The following is a 22,320-nucleotide window of genomic DNA, read 5'->3' on the forward strand; positions in this document are numbered from 1 at the left end:
AACTTTTCCTAGTCAAGAGGGCAGATTTAGATAATCTTAAACTGACTGAGTCTGGAAAATCAATGAGGCTTTTAGGAAAACTCTCACAGATCTTTTAAACTGGTCAAAATGGATGGTACTGATATTCTTCTGCCAATGATTGTTTTATTGTCCATAGTTCCAATGAGCTATGATGGGTGACACACAGAGTAAATGATTCCTGTGAGCTGCAATGATGTATGGTGCACTTCTCTTGCTCATTTTTTTATTCCTCTCCCTCTGCTTTTTAATGAAAATAGATGCAAATCTTAAGTTTTCAGAGATTATTTAGTATTGTATCATTCTTTTTGGGACCACCAATTCCAGATCTTCAGACATGCTCAACTCTGATATTACAAACCAACCATTACAACACGTATGCACAAAAACTGCATTGCAAATTTTGCATGCAGAGAAATGCCAAAATTAGCTTTCTTTAGGTGACAAAGGAGCCACAGTACTATATAAGCCCTAAAAATAAATGAATAAATTTAATCTTGACAGCTAACATTTACTATATATAACTTGCATAAAAGCAATGCACGAAATATTGTGAGGCTTTTTTTTCCCCAGTGGTGATTAATATCTTCACACATTTTGCACACAAATACTTTGCAAGTCAAATGACCATTGCAAATCTCTTTAACTGCAGCCATTTCTTTCTAAATTTTTGTTACTGTCCTTTGTTCAATTTATCACGATTTAAATTTTTTTTTTCTTTTATAGTGTGAAATTGGTAATTTTGATTCCCCAAACAATGCTGCATATTCAGTTTGAACGAAAAGATACCACCCCACCTCAGGAAGCAGAGTTACATCACCAGTGGAAGCTAGAAGAACATACCTGAGGAACAGCACTATATGCACAACCTGTTCATATATTCTTCCCATGGCATCTGCTAAAGGACAGTGTCACACCTAGCTGAATCTTACCAGATGGATGCTGGATGGCTACTTTGCATTTCTGGGAAAAAGACCGTGGAGTACATTTCTTAATATAAGGTAGGATAATAATAACAACGTGGTATCTTTAGCCAAAGGGCTGAATTCACACTCAGCTCAATTTATTTTTGGAGACTTATACACAGAAGCCACCAAAACTCAGCAAAATCACCAAATTTAATCATTTTGATGCAAAGCTTATGAAAAAGCTTTGAAATTTTATCCTATTCTATCCTAACTATATGCCAGTCTCCCAAAACAAAATATGCTACAGAATGTCTTGGTTTGATTTTTTTAAGCTTACTTTATGTGACTTTGCCAAAAAATGGTATTTGTTAATAAGTAAACAGTAAAATAAATAAAAAAAGGGATGTGTGGAACACAAACATAATTGAAAGGTGCTCATCTGTTTCCCTTATTGTTTAAACAAGGTGGTATAGCAGCACTGAATCCAGTATGTTCACCACACCCTTTCTCTTGCTAGCTAATTTTAACATAAACAGAAATTTTAGCTTTTGTGTAAATAATTAGGGAAGAAAATGTCTAGCATTGCATTAATCAGAAACAGAAGTTTGATATTCAGCTAGCATACAAAACAGTAGCCCAAGAACTGATTTTTAATCTAGTTGATACCCTATCCTGGAGGTGACTCTCATACTCTGTGGAGTGAGACAGGCTGAGCAAGAAGCAAACACCACAACATACTCCCCCACAAAAACTGACTGCAAGTATAGCACTTCAACTACTGGAAGACATCACATTTAAAAAAGAAAAGTGCAAACAGTTTCATACAACAGCTCTATGTGAGAAAGATGTCAGGCATCTGCAGAACAATCAATAACATAAATTTCAAAGCCTTCTCAAGCTTCTTTTTAGAATGGACTCAGTGTTAGTGGTATGATTTACTCAAACAATTTTTCAGGTTTATTGCTCAGATTAGCTAGAATCTTGCTCTAGTTTGAGACATCACTGCAAGCTGCATCAGGCTCTCTAATTTCTGTCTTGTCATTAACATAAGTGGGAGCAACCATCAAATCCAATGGAATTTCTTTCAGAGTGACAGGACTTCAACTGAAAATGAAATTTAGTCCTGTGTAGAAACAGGAAATCTTTCACATGCCTTTCTGAGAGCCTTTGCTATTGGTGTAAAAAAATATATATACTTCTGAGGAACAAGAAAACCATTTACAGGGGAAAATAAAAAAAGCTACGAAACACCAAAAAAAACAACCCTATTTTTTTCACATAATACAAAATCACTCTTGAAGGTTTTATTTTTAAACACAGGCAATAAATAATTTAAGCTTAAGTAAGCCACTCTAAGAGAACTACTACTGTAAATTATTTCTGTGTTCTTAGAGTCACTGTTCTGAACTCTGATGAATTGCTATGCAGGCCAAACAAAACAGGTCATGCTCCATTCCATCAAGGACCCAGGACTGCCAAAGGTCAGACAGACAAGGAAGAAGGCTAGCATAAAGGATTCTTAACCTGGAAATGAACTTTTGAAATCTCCAGGGCAGGGAATTCACCAGCAACTCTCTCCTCCCTACACTTGTAAGACTTCTTGCACACTGAGACTTCCATGATGCCTGAAATCCCTGGAATAGTAATTACTAACCAGCACCACCACACGCAAACATCTAGAATCTCTTTCCAAGTATCTTAGACAAGGCACCTCTCTCTCAGCAGTGCTAAGTCACATCTGAAGTTCAAATATCCTGAGCACTTTTAATCTGTAGGAGGAGTGGCTATTCCAGTCTCACTAGTTTGAAATGGTGACCAGATACACTTCCAAAATTTTTGAAGAAAACAAACAAGGAAGCCCAAACACAAAACAATATAATTGGTTTTTCTTTTTGTCTGAGCCAAAGATTATGCCATCTGGTCATGCCTAGTCTTTCCATTAGTCTTGTTGATGGTATCTTAAAGGAAAAGGGAAGGGAAGAGTATGGAGGAGCTCATCCCTTTTATTCTAAAAGCAAATACAAGTTTAATACAGAAAAAAAGCATACAGGGAGGTTTTCAGCAAACAGAAAATAAACTAATACAGAGTCAATGCTGCAAATGCTCATTGGTTTCTTACTGTAGGGTGGGAAGCCCACACATCTGAATAGGGGATTCCAGAGCTGTGGAAAAACACTGTCTGAAAACGTGTGAAACTTTTTAATACAGCCCTACATTCTGTCACCAATATCACACACCCTTAAAACCATAAATGCAACTTCCTAGTCTGTAAAGCTGCAATGAATGTGACAGTCCTACCGTGGAGAGTTGAACCCGCTGTCCACAGTAATGCTGCTGCTGTCCATGCTGTCCAGGCGGGCTGAGTGGGTGGCTCTCTGGTTGTTGCTATTTTCTGTTTCCTTTGGGGTGAGAAGAGTAAGATTCTTCTCAAACTTTCGCTGTAGATCCCTTTCCTTTTCTCTCTCTAGGAGCCATTGCATCGTACCAACGTCATCCCTGTTCTTTTCTTCCTCGGCATTTTTGTTGGTTCCTTCCTCTGAGTCATCATCATCAGATACGTTGTAGTAGTCAAAGGAGGCCTCCTGGTTCCCGGTTGTCTCTTGCTGTCTCTGAGAAACAGGCATGACTTGTGTGACTGAGGCTACCATCGCTTGTTCAAGTTTCTCACATCTGACGGGCAATGTGTCAGAGGGGGTCTTTTGATGGGGCTTTAGCAGAGGTGTGTTAGACTTATGATAACTATTCACAGAAAGAGTGTTGTGCAGAGGCTTAAAGAGTGTATCCTTGCTAAATATTTCTTTCCTTTTATCAAGGCTGCTTGATTCAGTGCTATGGTGTTGAACCAGCCGCCCGTTAGCAATCACCTCTGGAGTTTGGCCAGCAATCACTGAACCACTGCTTGGGCCCTTTGGGGACTCCTCCTTGTGCACCCCAGGCTCCCTAGCCACATGTTGAGACTGTCTTTCTGTAGGAGTCATTTTTTTTAGCCCATCTGTCCCTGTTAGCGTATCATGATCCTCTTTATTCTTTCCCAGGGGTGATGGAGCAGTAAGCACAGTCTCACTGGATGTGTTGCACTGAAAATAGTCATCAACTGCAGATTTTGTTGTGCAGGAGTTGAGCTCACTATATGATGGCAAATTCTCGGTAGGCTTGCCTTGTTCCAATAGGCTACAAGAACTGGGGGTTTCTACACTGCCACCGGCTATTTCAGGGATGCAAGTCTCTTTGTAGCTTGCAGATGAAATCAGAGCCCTTGGATGACTGAGCGACTGAGATGGTCTTAAGGTACTATCATCAATGTAGGTTTGGCTAGTCGTTTGGTCATCTGGGCTACAGCCTTCACCTATATCTTCAGGTGTGCCTAAAGTAGCTGAGCCCAGAGGCCCCTTGGAGTTATCCATGGATCTAGACCTTTCTTTAGCCTTACTGGACCGCTCATTCCTTGATCTTCTATCCTGTGTATGGCTGTGGCTCCGATGGACCTTGGAATGGGAGCTTCCCCTGGAAGGTTCAGGGAAAGGCATTTCAGTTCTTCTTTTAGCCAGTTCACCAGACACATCCCACTCTGGTGTCATAGGAAAGTGAGATTCAATCATGTTAGGATTGCTGTGCATGATATAATTATCTCCCTTGTGTTCTATTATAAAACAGCCTTCCCGTGGGGATCGAGTCAAGGGATCATAGAACTCATACTCCCTTTCAGCAGGTATATCCAAATGAGAGCCATCTGATGGGTCTCCTTTGGACACCCGAGTCTTGCTGTGTGACCTCGATTTCCCATGAGACTTTCTGTGATTCCTGCTCTTTTTACTTCGTCCACTGTGGTGAGCTGAAGACCCTGCTTTGCTTCGTTGAGCTTTTTCTTCTTCAAGTTTCTTCATTAGTGCAGTGTGTCTCATGACATTTTCCACAGTCAAGTCTGGGTTAATGCGCCTAATAATCTCCATTTCTACCTCTCTAGGTATAGTGGTAGGGGTGTCCTCATCCCTTAGCGGCCACTCTTCTGGAGGAAACTGGGCAGAGAAATTTGCCAACTGTTTGGTCTTATCCTTCTTAAAACTTAACCGGAATAATTTGAGTCCAAATTTCTTAGACTGCTTTTCTACATCCTTAGGCTTTGTGAGCGTCTCTGATTTATATGAAAAATTGACAGTACTTTTACTTTTCTCAGTAGGTGGGACCTGACATAATGAAGGAGGACAGTACGAGTCTTTACAGTCTTTTGCTGATTTCCTCTGTAGGGTAGATGCATGCATGCTGTGCATGTCTTCTCTGCAACAGTGGCAGGAGTCGCAGTGGTTTTTGGGTAGTGTTCGGTCCCTGACACATCCCGAGGTGGAGGGAGTTATAGTTCCTTGTTGTGGAGAGGTACATTGAGACCTGTCAGGTATCCTCTCATCCAAATGGTACCATTTACTGTTAGTTCTTATGAGAGATGGTGTTATAAAGTAAGTCTGTGGCGTTACAATGAAATAACCATCCGGAGTTGGGTATATTTTCCTCTCCCGTACAAGCATATTCAAAGTATGTCGAAGGATTTCTGGACTGGGTGTTGGAACTCCTAGAAATAACAGTAAACACATATCAGGAAGTGCAAAAAACTGTGTAGGAATCTTTGATTTCCCCCTCCCCAGCAAAAAGCTAGTTATCCCAATGTGCAAGCTGGAATATGCTGAACAAACAACTCCAGTAAAGCATTTTGTTCTCTTCTCTGTTTATTTCTCCACTTATCTCCTACACTTCAGACATATAAATTATTAATTAAATCCATTAATAAAGTGCTAAAAAAAAACCCCAAGAAAACTTCTAGTCACTTCCTATGTGCAGGTGACCTTAAGCTACAAGATGGAATCACTGAAAATCAGAGTGTCAAGAGAAATATTCTACTTTTATTTTTCTTCCAAAAAAGCATTTATATCCAAATTCACCAGAACCATTCTTATAATGCCTTGTCACATATAAAGCAGTAGTTATTTGTTTCTTTGGATGCCTAAGCTGCTTTTCCCACAGAATACTACACAGAAAAAAAAAGCAGTTCCTCAAACTGTCCCTTTATCACAAATCTGATTTAACTGATAGGCTCCCCCATTAAAATATGTTTTAACTACATCAGCTGCTTCAAAGCAGAGACATCCTGAATGACACAGTTCATCTTACCCAGAATGTCTTTTCCATTAGGCTGGAAGTTACAGATTTAGCTCCCAAAAATTTGCTTCTCAGAGTTCCTTGTCTTTCAGGTGAGATGTGAGGGACACTAAGTGCATGTATTGCATACCAAAAGAGACAAGTATGACTACCCCACATCAATGGCACATGGTAGACTTGGCACTGTGAGCCAGATCCTTCCCATTACCAGGGCACCTGCTGGATTCAGTGGTGCTTGACCAAGTCTTCAATACTTCATTAGCTAAAAAACTAAGTTGCATGCTGTGTATAGGAGTAAGTTCCATCTAGAGCTAAGGAAAAAAAGAACTTTAGTTTATAAACTAGTTTTAAAAAGTTTGTTTATGCTGAATAAAAAATTAAAATACTTCCATGTTATAAGTGGAAAAAGCTACCTTAAATCAATAAACTTTGTTTAACTAAAATGCATTTTAATTCTGAGTATCAGTCTGGTTTACATTTTTAGAACTAAAGACATTTTTTTTTTTCCCAAATGTTTGGATGCTCTATTTTGAACAGAAAAAGTTAGTATTATTTTTTCTGGGTCTTAGTTTTACACAAAAGTAATTTAGGAAAAAAAAAAAAAAAAGAAAAGAAACAGAGAGCAACTTAGGTTGTAAGAGAGCTCATGAATTCATTTGGTCAGTACCTCTACTCAAATCCTGGTCAATTTAGATAAGGTTGGTCAGGACCTTGTCAAGTCAAACTCTGTCTTGAAGAACAGAATTTCAATGCATGCAAAAACATCTCAGTGAAGAATATGCTTTTTATAAAAATACTTAATGGAGCTATCTCAGCCAGGGTACCTGTCCCAAACACAGTATCTCCAGAAGCACACAGTGTCTGGTCACCAACTCTTCTCCAACACGTCACAGGTTGGAGCCTGTAAGCTCACTGATCTCCTTGTGACAGCAACATCCATTAAAATCAACAAGAAAAAGAGAATTTGGACTAATTCCTTAACTCATCCTGTTTCTTGCAATGGGGTTGGAGGCAACATATTCTTATGTGCGACTTTGAGTGTTGTTTGAACTTAGAGACATGACCATACTACTCATATCCATAACTAAAATCTTAAAATGGAAACAGCAAAGGGTTAGGAACAACATGGACATGAGTGAAAGCAGTTACAACACAAAAGGCACCAGGGAGAAGTATATGGGGACATGCGCTAGTTTTGACTGGGGTAGAGTTAATACAGTTCATCCACGGTCCATAGGGCTGAAATATTGGGGTCACTGTGGACACAGGAAGTGAGAGGCCAAGATACGATATAATTTGAGAGCATAAATGAGATTGAAAATTGGGGAAAAAATACGGAGAATCAGGAGCTTGCATTTTCTTCCCTTTTCATGCAGGTGTCCACAATTTCTGTAATAATCTGAGTGAGAGTAACAAAGATCCCCAGAACCTCTAGATGAGTTAACATGACAGAAACAGCAACAGGTGGGAAAAGCTAAAATCCAGAGAGCTGGGGGGAAAAAAAGGATTATTTGTCCCTAGCCCAGATTTCTGAATCTCTCTGGACTAAGTAAACAATCTGTGGGCTTCCTGTGGATTATGCGGCAAAGCAGGCTGTCCTCTGCATGGGCTTTTGATAGCACAGGAACATGAAGAGTGCTTTCAATCCCTGTAACAACCAATGGTCACCTAACTCTTCATTCCTGCAGTGGAGCTGCTGTGTCTGCTTGAGCAACGCCACCCCTTTGACATTATGACATGCATCACGACAAGACATGGATAACCGCAAAACTCAAGCTCTTTGTTTCTCCATCCCATGCTGAATATGCACTTCAGGGTCCAACCATGGTCCAGCTCAGGTGCACCTGTTCTGCAGCAGCCAACCTCTCTTCCTTCCCCTACACGAACAACCTGCCCCATCCATTGCACTTTTCAGAAGCTTACAAGTAAAGACTTCAGCATGTACTTACCTTTGTGAGAACCTGGTCCTTCATCCCTAAGACTTTTCTTAACATACTGTTTCAAAAACATCACAACACAAATAAAAGAGATGAAAGTATTTCTCCTGGGAGCTTAGAGAAAAGTTAGGGAAAGAGATTGAAATGGATGCACAGCAGTTTAGGCAAAAATGCACTGCAAACACATGGTAAAAATAATAATATGTATTTTTCACCCAGTAAACCATAAGGGCTACAATGTGTTGGGTGAGTCTCTAAACACTGGATGCACAGTAGTTACACTGAGTAACTCCTGTGAATGGAGAATGTGCAGATAAATACCAAGGAAAAAAAATCAGCATGCCTGGCAGTCAGTGATGCTGTAAAGTTAATTGTGTCAGCTTTCCCTCTGGAGGTGAAGCCTATCACTTTTATGACTCCCAGCACACAGTCCCTGCTGTGGTTCACTAAGCTAGCAGGGATCACAGCAGATGCAGATCTTGGAAGCTCAACACTGTCAGCTAAGGGTAGCTATGGGTTTTATTCCAAGCTCTTTTAGGTCCTTACAAGAGCAGAAACAGACCCAAACTGAGCTTAGGCTTTCCTGCATGGCAGACAGGAGCAATGACATGAAAAAAAAAGGCAATGGGATACAGAGTGAATACAGATTTCTTGGCTTTCTCAAGACTTTCCTCTTTAAAGCCCACATACTGTCTGTACACAACCTACCCCCCTGCATTCAAAGGTCTCCTTACGATCTCCCTTCCTCCATTAAATAGGAACAAGGGAAAAAACCCCAGTGGCTTACACATTCTAGCCCATAAAATATTGCATGACAGCAGTGGTGTTATTTAAGATTATGTAGTGGTTTAATAATTCAAAAGCAGAAACTGTCTGGACACTGAATCATCAGACATGTACATTTTCTGTATCTCAAGAGAGTCTACCAGGCCATCCACTGAGCTTCCAGACAGAAGATTATGTCTTGTTTGCTACTCACAAAGAACACTGACCTAGAGTGAACTCAGTTAATGTAAGACACTTCTTTTAAGTGCTACGCGTATAATTCATATATTTAAAGAGAGTGAAATTATAAAGGTGATTGTCAGAGGAATTTGCCAGCTTTCAGAAAACTGCTTGCTTCAAAAGTAACCTAGGCCAATACACAAGTATTTTCTACACTGAAATTTTGAAAGTCTTCAAATTATTTAAACATATATGTGGACAGAACTGGTGAGGAAAAAAAAAGACAAATATCCTTACTAAAGGCAGCACAGACTAAGGTTTGGTGTTGTCTTTGTCCAGGTTCATACAGATAAGAGGGTCTGGTTGCCAAACACAGAACAGGGGTTACATTCTTAGCTCCTTATACTGGATTTCAAAGATTTACATTTAATGTATGGGATTTAAACCATGGTCAATAAAATACAAAGAAGGGCTGTACAAACATCTCATTGTTTAATTCTAAGTTAGAATAATGGAAGCATGTGCAGGAGCAGCCCTCTTGCTTTTTTAAAAACACGGCAAATAACAAAACCCACAAATAAGATGTGCATTATCAATACAAACTTTTTGAATAAAATAAATTCATGAAAAATACATCTGAAGTAGTACTTAATGGTGTTAAATCTGCTAAAATGATTTTCTCCTGAGCTGATGCTAAGGCTTAACAAGGGATAAAAGAAATACTCTGATTGGCTCGTGAAATACTAGTTAAAGATGTGGAGTGGTTGCTATGTGATGTTATAAATAATTAGCATACCTTATTTCAGATAGAGCCATGGCCCAGATTTATGCCTGCACAATGGCTCAGCAAACTAGAGGGCTAGACAGCAACTGTAAGACCCTGCACTGAGGAAAAAGGTTTATTATTCTCAGGCACTTTTGAGAATAGCATCTGGGGTCCTAGGAAATTTATCTTCATCATGAAATGCAGTGAAGCATCTGCTCATTAAAGCACAAACAACACAAGCAGACAAGTGCTGCTACAGGAAGAGATGCAGAGAGGTTATGTGACAATAACAGACATGTCTACAGTGGTAATGCTCTTCTCTCCCTCAGAGCATCAACCCCTAGTTAGGAAAAATAAACCATCAGAATATGAGAGGACATCAGATATTTTACAATAGCCACAAAGAATACAAAGACTCAAAAAGCTACAGCTGATTTATTACAGGGGTTGGGGCAGAAAAGTGAAAAGTGTCAGCACAACAAGTTCTTTTAATTGGAAAGGAGAAAATTTTTGGATAATCCTCATACACTGAGAGAACATGTATGATTGCTATATTAAATATGTCGTGGCTGGGAGAGAAAGGCATTTCTCTAGTGAAGGGGAAAAACTGGTTAACAAAGGGTGTATTTTTTTTTTCTTCAAATAACTTTCTCTACATTTTGGGAAGTAAGGCTCTCTCTTTTTTTTTTTTTTTTCTTTAAATCTCAGACTTGAGAAATTCACATGTTAATGGCTAGTGGAAAAAAAAAAAAAGAGGCAGCAAGAGACTATGTGCTAACTTGCCTCAGGCCTCGTCTGAGCAATGTCTACAAAATAATCCAGCCAGCTGAATTATTTTTTTTCATGTTTGGCTCTGTTTAACAAGAATAGCACAACACACCAAGCGAATTGATAATCATGCTCTCAGGAAACTCAAGGGATGTCACCAATAAATTATAATTTCCACAATGCAACAATGTTTATATAAAAATATTGATAGAATAATTGAAAAACTACTTGCAATCTATGAAATTCTTCTAGTACATAGCATACATAGAAAAGATAACTTGGGAAAAAATAATCAAAATTAATTAAGAGAATTACAACTGTGAACTTTGCCTTCTTTGCATTCTAACCCTTAAAATTTTTTACACTGTTTTCAAAATCAGCCTGATAAACAAAATTACAAACAGGGAGAGAAAGCCAGTATTTACAAAATATGCTTGCAGTATTTTTTCAAAGTGCAATTATTGAACATCAGACAATTGTTAATTCCAAACATAGCACTCAATTTAGAATTATATTTTAAATTCTCAGAACGCAGTATCAGTTATAGCAAAACACATGTAAATTTCAAGGTTTCAAGGAACTCTTGCTCTAAAACGTAAGCAAAAAAATTCCAGACATCAAAACATGGCTATGGTTAGGCTGCCTAGATGAGACCGATGCATCAGTAGTTTTCCTACTGAGGCATTTTTAATTAGCTACTTTTTGCAGGTATAAATAGGTGCAATGGAGGAGTTTCTCAACTACTTTAGAGAACTGTAAACTCAGACACAGAATTGCTAAACATCTTGCCCAGGATCATACAAAGCACAAATGGAAAAGTTCTGCTCTCTTGCTCAGTAAATCTCTGCCCAGCACCTTAGTGCCTCAATGCAAAAATGTCTCTACAAGATGCGCTTTGCATGATTCACCCACTCCAGATACAAACAGCCAGTAGAGAGTAGCATTTCAAGAGTACATTCTTGTTACAGGATTCCCTTTCTGTGGTGTTACAGTATCTTTAATCCAAGACAATTTCCATGTACCATTTGAAAAATATCAAATGCTGACAAGAATACCTTCTGAACAGTACACCAGCATTTGTGAACACAGCAAGTGTACCTACAGCTCTCCAAAACTTTTAGTTTAGTCATGGAGAGAGATGTCCTTTTTTTTTGTTGGTGTTTTTCAAGCAAGAAGCAAAAGCCAGAAATGTGTCCAAGAAGGATCTGAGAACTCCAGAAAAGCAGGCTGACACAGTCCTTTCACTTTAAATATAATCTCCCCCCCAAAACAGGCAGATCATTGTTACTGGACTATACTACTCGCATCAGGCCACACATTGAGAGCCTGCTCTAGGTGAAGGAAGACATGCAGCTGTGTGGGAAACCTGTCTTTAGAAGAGAGGTCTTGTCACCAGAGGACACAAGGAAAAACGACGCACCACAGCTTTGGTCACCATGAAGCGACTAATTTATTTTTTCTGACTCCAATCATTTATAGTTCTCAAAAGGTGCCAGTGGATTGGAAGGTGAACGTGCCACCTCTCCAATGACACTGGACAAACTACCAGTCTATCAAATTTCTCTGCCTCTATGAAAGAATGCAAAACAATAGGTTGTTTACAGAAAGTTGTGTGAGAAAGTTCTCTACAAGAATGTAAATTCAGAAGGCTTTAGAAAATCCTAAGAAATCAGGGCGACAAGGTCTCCACAGAGACCTCCATGAGGTTACCTCTTTGGAGGTTGGACAATGACACTTGAACTGGTTGAATGATGTCAACAGAACCCTTATGAGTTAGCTACACTAGACTGAAAGCCAGAAGGTGAAATGAGTTTGCTCTGGCTATGACATGTCATGCCTTGTTCTCCACAGTTACTAAAGAAGCCCTGCATTCCTTTGGCTATGATGATAAAAAAGGTTATTTTGTGAGAAAAGTCACAAACAAGCTTATTCTGATACTGTCTGAAAAAAGAAACAAGCCAATATTTTGTTGTTTAGTACTCCAAGTAATTTTTATTACTTACATAAAGTCAGGAATTTGCTCTGCAAAATGCATTTCACTTGAATGGTCTTATCAAAGACAACTCAATTCTCTATATGTTTAAGGATAAAGAAAAAGTTCCAAGATTAAAACCCTAATGTCTCCTTTTACTTTTGGTTAGAATGTCAGGATTAGTCAATATTCCCATACAGAAGGTACTGAGACTTCTTTTAACTGCCTTTTTACAGACATGTGTTCATCTGAGCAATGATTTATTAATGACTGGTTACCTGGGAAGCAGGTGGTTAGGTGCTCCATTAGTGCTTCTTGTGTGACTTGTTTTCGGGCAGAGTTCATGGCTGAGATGGCCAGGCAAAGGATTTCCCCAAGTGGAATAAACTGTGACTGAGTGATGGGAGACATGCTGATGGGTGATACATCACCTGTAAAAAGACAAAAGATGTGCAATGAAGCATTTTGTTTAAAAATCTGCTCACAGGACAAAGAGGTAGAGATACAGCTGGTGAAAATTCAGAGATCTCTGGTTTTTGTACTGAGCTGGGGATCAAACCCTTATGATGGAGAACCATCCATCAGCTTATTTCAAAACTTAAGACACAGACAAGTTTGGAGAATGGGAGACGTACACTATGCAGACATAGTTTCTCAAAGGGTACAATTGACAGACTCAGAAAAACGCCAATAAATTAGCACTCATGGTTGTAAAAGCTCCTCTTAACATACTACTAGGTAACTGCACAAACAAAATAGTTGCAAATATTTCTCTGGACATAAAAGGGGAAATTTCACTTCCCTTTCAAAGTACAGATCAGCCACCATTTCCATTTGATATAGTATTTTTTATTAATAACAACAAAGATAAAAAAAATGTTGCTAAGTTAATGAATAACATTTTAACTCAGCTGACAATGCACAGAACACTCTTTAGAGGCCCAAAAGCATCTAAAGAGCTTAAGACTGATACCCTGAATAAACCTCTCCTGGATCTACATGTCAAATGTCTTTGTAAAAACTATGTATTTTTTAGAAGAGAAGTTTTAATGGTTTCGGGATGGCCTGAATATTATGTTTGTAGTTACTTTTCTCATGTTGCCTTACAAACTATTCATTAACCTACAGTTAAAAAAGAATCATTAAAAGATCTTAAAGTTATGGGAGGAATTACAGTTTGACAATACTAGCATGACTACACATCTACAAGCCCATTTTAACATACTTTATCCAAGTACATAAATCTTTGATTCTGCTCTGTAACTCTTCTTGAAGTGGTAACAGCTCCCCAGTGATCTCAAAGAGAGGAAATCAACAGGCTAAAATATTTTCCTTGCCAGTGGAAAAGGAGTAACAGACAGAACAAAGGGCAACTAAGTATGAATCCTATTCTGGCCACAGGTCAGTCAATAGTCAGGGATTGAGTTCTACCTAAATGGCTTTGAAGTGCCACAAAAATCATCCTATTTCTGCTGTCACAGAGCAACACCTTGTGATAAAATAATGAATCAAATTACTAGAAATTAATTCAAATTCAAATTTTCATTCCTAGTTCAGAAGATCTAATATTTGCACCATTAATTCTATATTCCTATTAGGTCTACTAAACAAGAGCAGCAAAATTGATTATCAAAATGCATTTAACTTAGGCATTATGGTGGGAAAAAATTGGTGAGAGTAGGAAACTGCATAGCTGTCTCAGCAAGACTTATGAGCAGTATTTTTCAATCACAAGCTCTACAATCTGCTCTACAGCAGTGATACATATTACCCAAGACACAAGCATGATCTAAAACAATACATTTGTGCTATGCTATCTCCTGATTGCTTTTGCTTAATCAGGCCTGACCAGATCAATGCTGCATTCCCTTCCCAGCACAGCAGCATTCCTCCCCCTTCAACACAGTGAAGCCCAAGATCCTACTCATTCTTATCTCATCACAGAATTATAACATTCTCTGGACATTTTTTACTCAAATACACCTAAGAGCTCCTGCCACATGCATTACAGACAACGGCAAAGAAGATGACACACAGCTTACAGGGGAACATGAGAGATACGCTTCCATATGACTTGGGAGCAACACCATTTGTTCCCTCATCATTTGAGTACGGATAAAGAACTTCACAGTTATTATATTGCTATTTACTAATAATTATGTCTCCTGTCACTTTAAACTTGTTCATAGACAAATCTTTGTAATCAGCCAGACACATAAGTTTACCAACTTTGATCACCACTCACCATACACTTTGTATACAGGATCAGTTTCTTTAATGATTAGTTTCATGTCTAAGAAGCATCAGAATTAAGGTAAGAATTATACAGATTTAGCTCACTAATTTAAGAAACTACCATATTTAACACAAAGATTAGGTGTCATGGGTATCCTTGTGAGAACTACTAAATTAAGTTCAGTGCAATGTCAGACAGGTTGGCATATATTGGCCACAGCTGAGGTTTAATCTTATCAAGTTCACGGGGCACTGAAATAGGCTCTCTGGTGTCCTGGTTTTACCTGGGATAGAGCAGCTTTAAGGAGTCCAGGTAAAAGGCAGCAGCTCCTTAATTGCTCTACCTGTATCATCAAAGACCTGGCAATTTCTCAAACCTAAGCAGCCTGGCAGGAGTATCCCTGTGCCTGTTCCCAGCCATGCACTCTCACTGCCACCTACACAGGTGCCAGGATGGGAAAGCAGGAGGAAGACCTCTTTCTTTCCCTTGCATGGGAACGATCCATTCACAGGTAACCAGAATGATACTGGATGTAGAGAAGGGGCCATAATACCATAACCAGCTCCCTGAAGTGGGAAAGAAACTCAAGGAGTTTTATACCTGAACCTTTGCTCTGCAGCCTTGTAGCTGCCCCCAGAGGGATGCTTGGACGAGAACTCAGAAACCAATTGCTCTGCTCATGCCCAGGAGCAGCCCATCCCTCTCCCCTGACTGCCAAGAGCCTGCAGAAATCCACCTCTGAGATCACTTCCAGTCAGGACTAGTTAACTTAAAACTGGCTAAGTACAAGCTAAGAAATAATAAAATTTGCCTGATTTTAGTAACTTTGCACAGTTCTTCCTTTTAAAGTAGGCCTTCAGCATGGAATTGCTTTCTAGGTTAGTGAGCAGAAAACATTCAGTCTGATTTTGACCCCCTGCCAGTAGGACTCTTGTCACCAGGAACAAGCCAGGAATTTCCATTGAAATACTAACTATACTGCACATAACTCCTCAGTATGAAACATTTAGTATTGATTCCTTAATGTTAACACAATTTCTAGCACAGCATGTAAAGGTTAATATACCAGGGTAACACACATCCTGCTTGCAAATATTTGGGAGCTGGACAACCATTTAATTAACTACAAAGATTACTATAATTGCCATAAAATAATAACTTAAGTAGCTTTAAATGAAATAGAGATGTTTAAAAAATACTGGTTTATGTGAGGGCCTTTCTGGTTTGTAAGAGAATATTGTGAGTTAAGCCTTATTCTTTTCCACAAGGAAACTGTTTCACTTCTGTCGTGATAGAATGATCTCTATAGCTTGTTGTTCATAACTGGCTGCTGGAGATAGTTACTAGCTCTTGTTTAAAAAGGCTAGCACATATTTTGAGCAGACCTAGTGATAGAAAGCCAAACTCCCCTCACTCAGGGAAGCTCTAATTTGCCAGATTTTATCTTGTCTGTCCTGTGGCTCTGGGAAATCACACAAACTTGGTGGTTATAGTTAACTCAATGAACTTCTTTGATGCACAGTAACAGCAAATATCTTGATCTACGAGATAATATAATACATTAACATCAATTACACACATAAATACTGTTATGCTGTTGAACAGAAGGTTTCCTATGACTTCTTTAGGAAAGATCTGCTCAAAAAAAAAAAGCAAATATGCTTTTCCTAATTTTTTTGAAGACCACATCACTTACATAAAACATCTAGCATATGGCTCCTGTTAGCTCTGACTGATGCTTGTCTCAAGCAGCTTTCTTTTGAAATCAAATTACTAGCCTCAACTTTCATATGTTTGTGTTCCCAATTAAATGAAAACTGGAGCTCAGAGAGCAGTTTTCACCAGCTGACTGCATGTTTTGTTTAAATATAAGAAATATATGTGCATATATAGCTCCAGCTCTGTTTCTGCAATGTCTTTCCAAACCTCTCTCAAAATAATTAAAAAAAAAAAAAAGTTTTCTAGACTTCTTGTATTAAGTGACATTCTATTTTAAAGAATGTCTAAGCACATAAGAAACAGTGAATGGGAATTGTACTCATTTATGCCTTGGGGATTTGTATTGCTAGCCTGGGGGAAAAATTATTTTTATTACTTAGAACAAAAGATAATGTAGCACATAAAATAAACACTTAGCTCTTACACAGCATTTTTCTTCAGTGGTTTTCAAACACTCTGAAAAACTGGAAACCATAACTATCCTTAACATACAGATGAGAAATTGATGGTCTAACAGAGCTAGGAATAAAAATTCCCACATCCTGAACCCATATGAGCCAGAACTTTTCCTGTGCTAGTTTATCTAGTGTGTCTGTTCTCTGCAAGTCTGGGTAACACCATTTTGAGAGAATATGAGGCAGACTACATTCTGTACCATGTATCAGCAATTAACTATCAACTACATACCCATCACAGACTTCTAATTAGTGATTCTACTGCTGGAAAGAAGTGACCTGGAAGTCAAACTCTTTGTCTCATGAACTTTGCATAAAGATTACTTGAAAAATCACCTCCTGATTTACAAATGAAACCAATTCAGTACAACCATTGTAAATGAATTAAAGAAATTACAGTGCAAAATCATACTATATTAGAATTTATACAACCTATTTCTCTGAAATAGGGAGGAGACCCTCTGATTTACACTCTACATCCTGTAAAGTACAGGAAGTCAAAGCCCAGTTTCACTTCTTCAGATTCTCAACACCTTTTTAATATTTTGTTTCTTATGGCTCAAGACAACCTTTAAACATAGTTTTTAGCCTGGTTTCCACAGAAAATGAGGCTTGCACAACCACAATCTGTGCATTTGTAGGTGTCAGGGAGATTGAGCCTCATTAGACAAGAGTAGTGATTCTAAAACAAGAGTTTGCTACACATTACATCTATACAGAGCTTCAGGCATAGCAACCTCCCACTAGATAGGACAGAATCCAGTCAAAAAAACACTTGACAAGGGAAATCTGACTTCACTACTTTTGCTGCTTTCGGAACTACATTATTAATCAGAAAACATCAAGCTAGAGCACAGTAACTTCATGGCATCTCATGATTATAGTGGTGGTTGCAACAGAAACCCCCTAGAAAAATTTTCTTGCCAACAGTCTTTTCTCATCAACACTTGCTTATGATTTTACCCTTGGAAGAACTACAGGAAGGTAATTTTCTAACAAAACTACTTGTAATGGGCAAAGGAGGGCCTAGAATATTATCATGTTTTCCCAATAATACTGAAAGTAAAAAGTCTCTTCTAGGAAAAGTACACTTTCAGATTTACTTAATGAAGGGACAGATGCTGAAGAAGTTACATGTCTGGCCTGGGCTGCACAATTACCCCTTTTTGCCCCAAATCCCAATTTGACTGAATTACGCTAATGAAAGAATAGTAAGTAGATGTAGCAAACCTATTCTGATGTGAAATCACAACAAGGATATATAATTGCCATTTTAAATTAGATTCCCATTTGACTGAACAAAATGAGGGAAAAGGAAGAATATGCAGATTTCTTTGGTATTAATCAGACTACTGTGAAGTACCTTGAATCTGCACTAGCATGCTTACACAGAAAAGATGACATTTCACTGACAAAATCAGAAACAAAGAAAATTAGAAGAAATGTTGCTTGTGCTGTTTCCAGACATAGCCTAAAGCCTCCTTTTAAGCTACATTTCCTGGAGTATTTTATGAAAAAAGCTGCAGGTTGTTTTTACTGGACAGATACACATATTAGAGGACTGATAATAACAACAAAAACACAATAAAGATTTTTCCATTTATTCCTGTTTAAGAGCAGCTTAAACAAAGGCTCAACAAATGCAGTAGTACATTCATTCACTAATCAGCAAGTTCCTTCTGCATCTCTGAAATGCACACCCACCAAAATAAATAATGAACGCTTCCAAGAATGCGACCACTCCAAATCTACACAGCCTAAAGAAAACACATCAAACTTACTATAACCAATATAATAAACATCAACAGAGTTCTAGTTCCTCACTAGTTATTAACTTCAACTGTGTAAATTGATCTTTTTAATCATTCAGACCCAGCCAAAATCATGATCTCCAGTTTCACCAAGTGGCACCAACTTTCAGAAACAGGTGCTAAATTACCCACAGTCAGCAGACTCGTCTTACATGCATTCATCCTGTGTATTTCTTGTCATTTAATTTTCCTTTTCTTTGTTCATGTCCTGTGGCCAGCTGCCTCCTGATCCAAAGTGATATCCCAGCACATGTTACAACTATGATCATAAAAAGTTTCTGCTGGAGCACGGAACTTTCCCAGAGGATTCAGTTGAGGAGATTTCTGTAGCGTTGCTTATCCTAGGAAAGAGGTGTGGGGGGGGACTGTGTTTTTTTAATATATTGTGTGCTTTGAATGTGTTTCCCCAAACAGTATTTTTCAAATGCATCTTTAAAAAAATGTCCATGTCTGTATTCCTGGCACACAATATGTTAAAAAAGGGGGACTTACCTGAACCCCTATGGTCTGGTTCCATGCTCCAGTACAGTATCCAGAGAAGCTGTGATGCAACAACAATGTGCATATTGGGGCTTTATATCACTGTGGAAGCTGGCTGAATGCAGCATAGGTCAGTGCCACAGGACCTGAAAGAAGAAAAACAAAGCATGCTTTTAGGCATTAATATGCTGAACACCCACCTCTTAAAGCAGGAAATAGGGGCATACTGAAGAAAAAAATGCAGTTACCTATGCAGGTCCACTGAAAGGAACACTATTTCACACAATTCTCACATAAGCATGAGAAATAAATGGTTAAGAAATTACAAAGGAGGTGGAGAAGAATCTAAAAGGGACTACAAATATTACTCCCACACAGTGTTTTGAAAACATCTCTCTCTCTTTGCCCTGTTTCCATGGAATGGCTGAAATCACGTTCTGATACCACCCCCTGTTCTGAAGGCACTCACAGTCTTTGCAAAGCACCTCTCCACTGCAGTGCCTCAGGATTCTGCAGTGTCACTCCTCTTCTCCCTGGCTCTCTGCAAAGTGAAGTCATAGGAATGGATCAGCCAACCTGACTTCTCACTACCCTGCCCAGAATCCTTTGTGAACTGAAATGAGTCATCGCTCTGAAAAAATCCACAGCGCAATGTTCCAGGTTTCTCCCTGTGTCTGTGCTGGCTTCTTTGTCTTTGAAATGAAGTGCCTATGCTTCTGGAACAGTGCCCAGCTGCATTGTACAGGATAACAAGCCAGCCTTCTCATTAAGTGGACAAGAAAGCTATTTACATGCATTAGCACAGGCAAGTTAAAGCTTTAACCCTCTAGTCAAGATAAAAAAAATCACCCCTAACATATCTTCCTGTTGTAATGCACAACTCTCCCTATACACAGAAACACAAATGCACACACATATGTGGGCATTCAGATACTTACACAGAGCAGTATTTTCTTTAACTATTCACTATTTTTCATGACACTTACCAGTTTTAGGTCTATTAATTAAAAAGAAAGATTTATTCTCTTTTGTCAGTCCTGAAGAATGCTGCAGACCTAAATGTAACAAGCAGCTTCGCTGTACACTACATCAAAGTTCTGCTGCTGTGAACTGTTAATCAAAAAATTAGAAGCAGTGGACAAGTTTTTGTAAGCTTATTTTTCATTATCCCATTCACCCTTTGGGCTTAAAAAAAAGTCAGCCCTGAAACCATGCCAGACAGAAAATGTCCAACTGTTCCAAGTGCAGAGGGCCAGCAGAGCTGCTTCAGCTTCTGCTACCACTGACAAAGAAGGTAATGCTCAGAACGAGGTCACTGTGTCAGGATCTCATTTCCCAGTGCTAGGTTTTCCTTTACTCAGTGAGGATATGCTAAGGTATAGTATCAGGAAGACACAGAAGAAATAGAAATAGTGTATGAGATGAGAGACAGATGCTGCTGTTTCAGAGGAACATTTTTAGTTGTTCTGAGATTTTCTTTTACAAGAAGGAAACACTTAAAATTGCCTTTACTGAAAAAGGACTATTTCAAGTCATGACCCAATCATAAAAATCAGACCAATATGCCAAAATGGAGGTGCAAAAGGAAAAAGGAAGTTTTCCACAAAGCACTTCATTAAAGGTTCCTACATTCCATGCATTCTGAAATGGTTTGAAGAACAAAAGGCACATAATCCATACAATTTTGAAACGCAGCACTTTAGGACTCACCTGTGCTATGCTGGAACAGGCAGTTCTCCTATGTGTTTCACCAAATGAACACACCAGGTGCTTAGGGCTGAATGAAATACAAAGGTCACTACCTCCCTGGCCCTACAACAACCCTGGCAATGAAAGTGTCCTAAAACAGGTCTGTATGTTTCAAGAGGACAAGTAAATAGCTTGGTTATACAGCTACCGTTTGTTATAGTAACAAACATCACTTTTGGTTACAGGTCTGTGGTGGCTATTCTGCAGCAAAGCCGTACAGCAGATTGATTTACAAATGTAAGGTTAATGGCATGCTTTGCCACACTGGTAGTTACACCAGTAGCCATAGTCTCAGCATTAAAAGCTGGGGGCTTGCTATACACACAGTCAGTAATTTTTGTGTTCCCTGAAAAGCCTCCTTCCAGCAAATCTTCCTTCAGCTTTTCAGAATTTTTGCCTTCCCTGGAGCCACAGCATCAGCCACAACACCTCTAATGAATCCAACTTGACATTTACAACGTTTTGGGTCCCCTAGGATTGTCCTTCAGAAACTCTGGTTGTCTACTAAGTACACATCTACTTTACAGCAACAAAACCCCTCCATGAAGAAAGATTTAAAAGTGAATTAGAACAAGCACTTATTGAAAGCAAAAACAACAGTTCCAATCTTCCCCTTTGTACTAGGCAACCTCATGCAAAGCTAAATGGGCTCATGCATGCAGCACTGTTTTCACAGACATGCACAAGTTCTTGCTGCAGTCGTCTTGCAACTAACACCAAAGTTAAAAGACTGGCAGAAGAAAGCTAAAGGTAATACTGCAGCCTAAATATCTTTTCTCTCTAGCAAATGTCTCTAGCACTCGAACCCATAATTGGCTTAGGACCAATTCAAGTATTCTGAACAGACTAACAAGCTCTTTCAGTGAGACAATTCCTCCTGTATGTGTGATGCATATGGACACCTGGAATGCACCAAGCACGCACAGACATCTTGTGTGCATGCACCTGGGCATTCCTTTACACAAATTCATCGGTTTACAGCACCATTACATAGCTGTTTAAGCAGTATTAACAGCAAAAAGTATCTGATACCTCAAGCATAGCAGAGAGCAAAAGTGAGAGACCAGCAGTGGGGAAAGTATAAACAAGAAGGTTTAGAAGAGCTGAAGTTGATGGGCAACCAGTGCTGCCATCATCAGTGACGGTACAGTAACGTGGCCTCACAGGAGGAAGGCCTAGCCAAAATACTACAGGCACTCCCCAACCAGGGCAGATGCTCTGTTCCTCCATTCATCAATCCCCCCCGCAGCACAACAGAGGTTGGTACTAAAACAAAAGCTGCCTTATTGAGAGTACACAGTACAAACACACCACATACTTCTCTCTGTATAACTCCATGCATGCATGTGCATCCAAATATACCAGTACAAAATACTGTATAGCCTAACATCAATCTTCATCACACACT

General features: G+C 39.0%; 1 protein-coding gene across 20 annotated transcripts in view; it reads right to left on the minus strand.

Moving 5' to 3' along the window:
* STOX2 (storkhead box 2) overlaps positions 1–22,320 on the minus strand; it is a 143,538-nt gene that overhangs the window by 7,016 nt on the left and 114,202 nt on the right. For 13 of the 20 annotated variants that reach the window (XR_010998041.1, XM_068186974.1, XM_068186977.1 and 10 more), the window contains 2 exons: positions 12,741–12,893; positions 3,225–5,490 (listed from right to left, as the gene is read on the minus strand). Coding sequence is in view for 19 of the 20 variants with exons in the window: in XM_068186974.1 (XP_068043075.1) it covers positions 3,225–5,490; positions 12,741–12,893 (2,419 nt within the window). In the remaining variant the exon portion in view is untranslated. Of the gene's footprint in view, positions 1–3,224; positions 5,491–9,752; positions 10,002–12,740; positions 12,894–13,821; positions 13,869–18,835; positions 19,137–19,175; positions 19,310–19,363; positions 19,487–19,632; positions 19,705–22,320 lie in introns of those variants that run through there. The other 7 variants (XM_068186978.1, XM_068186979.1, XM_068186986.1 and 4 more) reach the window with 7 other exon arrangements.

The sequence above is a fragment of the Anomalospiza imberbis genome, chromosome 4, assembly GCF_031753505.1.
Source record: "Anomalospiza imberbis isolate Cuckoo-Finch-1a 21T00152 chromosome 4, ASM3175350v1, whole genome shotgun sequence".
NCBI lineage: Eukaryota > Metazoa > Chordata > Aves > Passeriformes > Viduidae > Anomalospiza > Anomalospiza imberbis.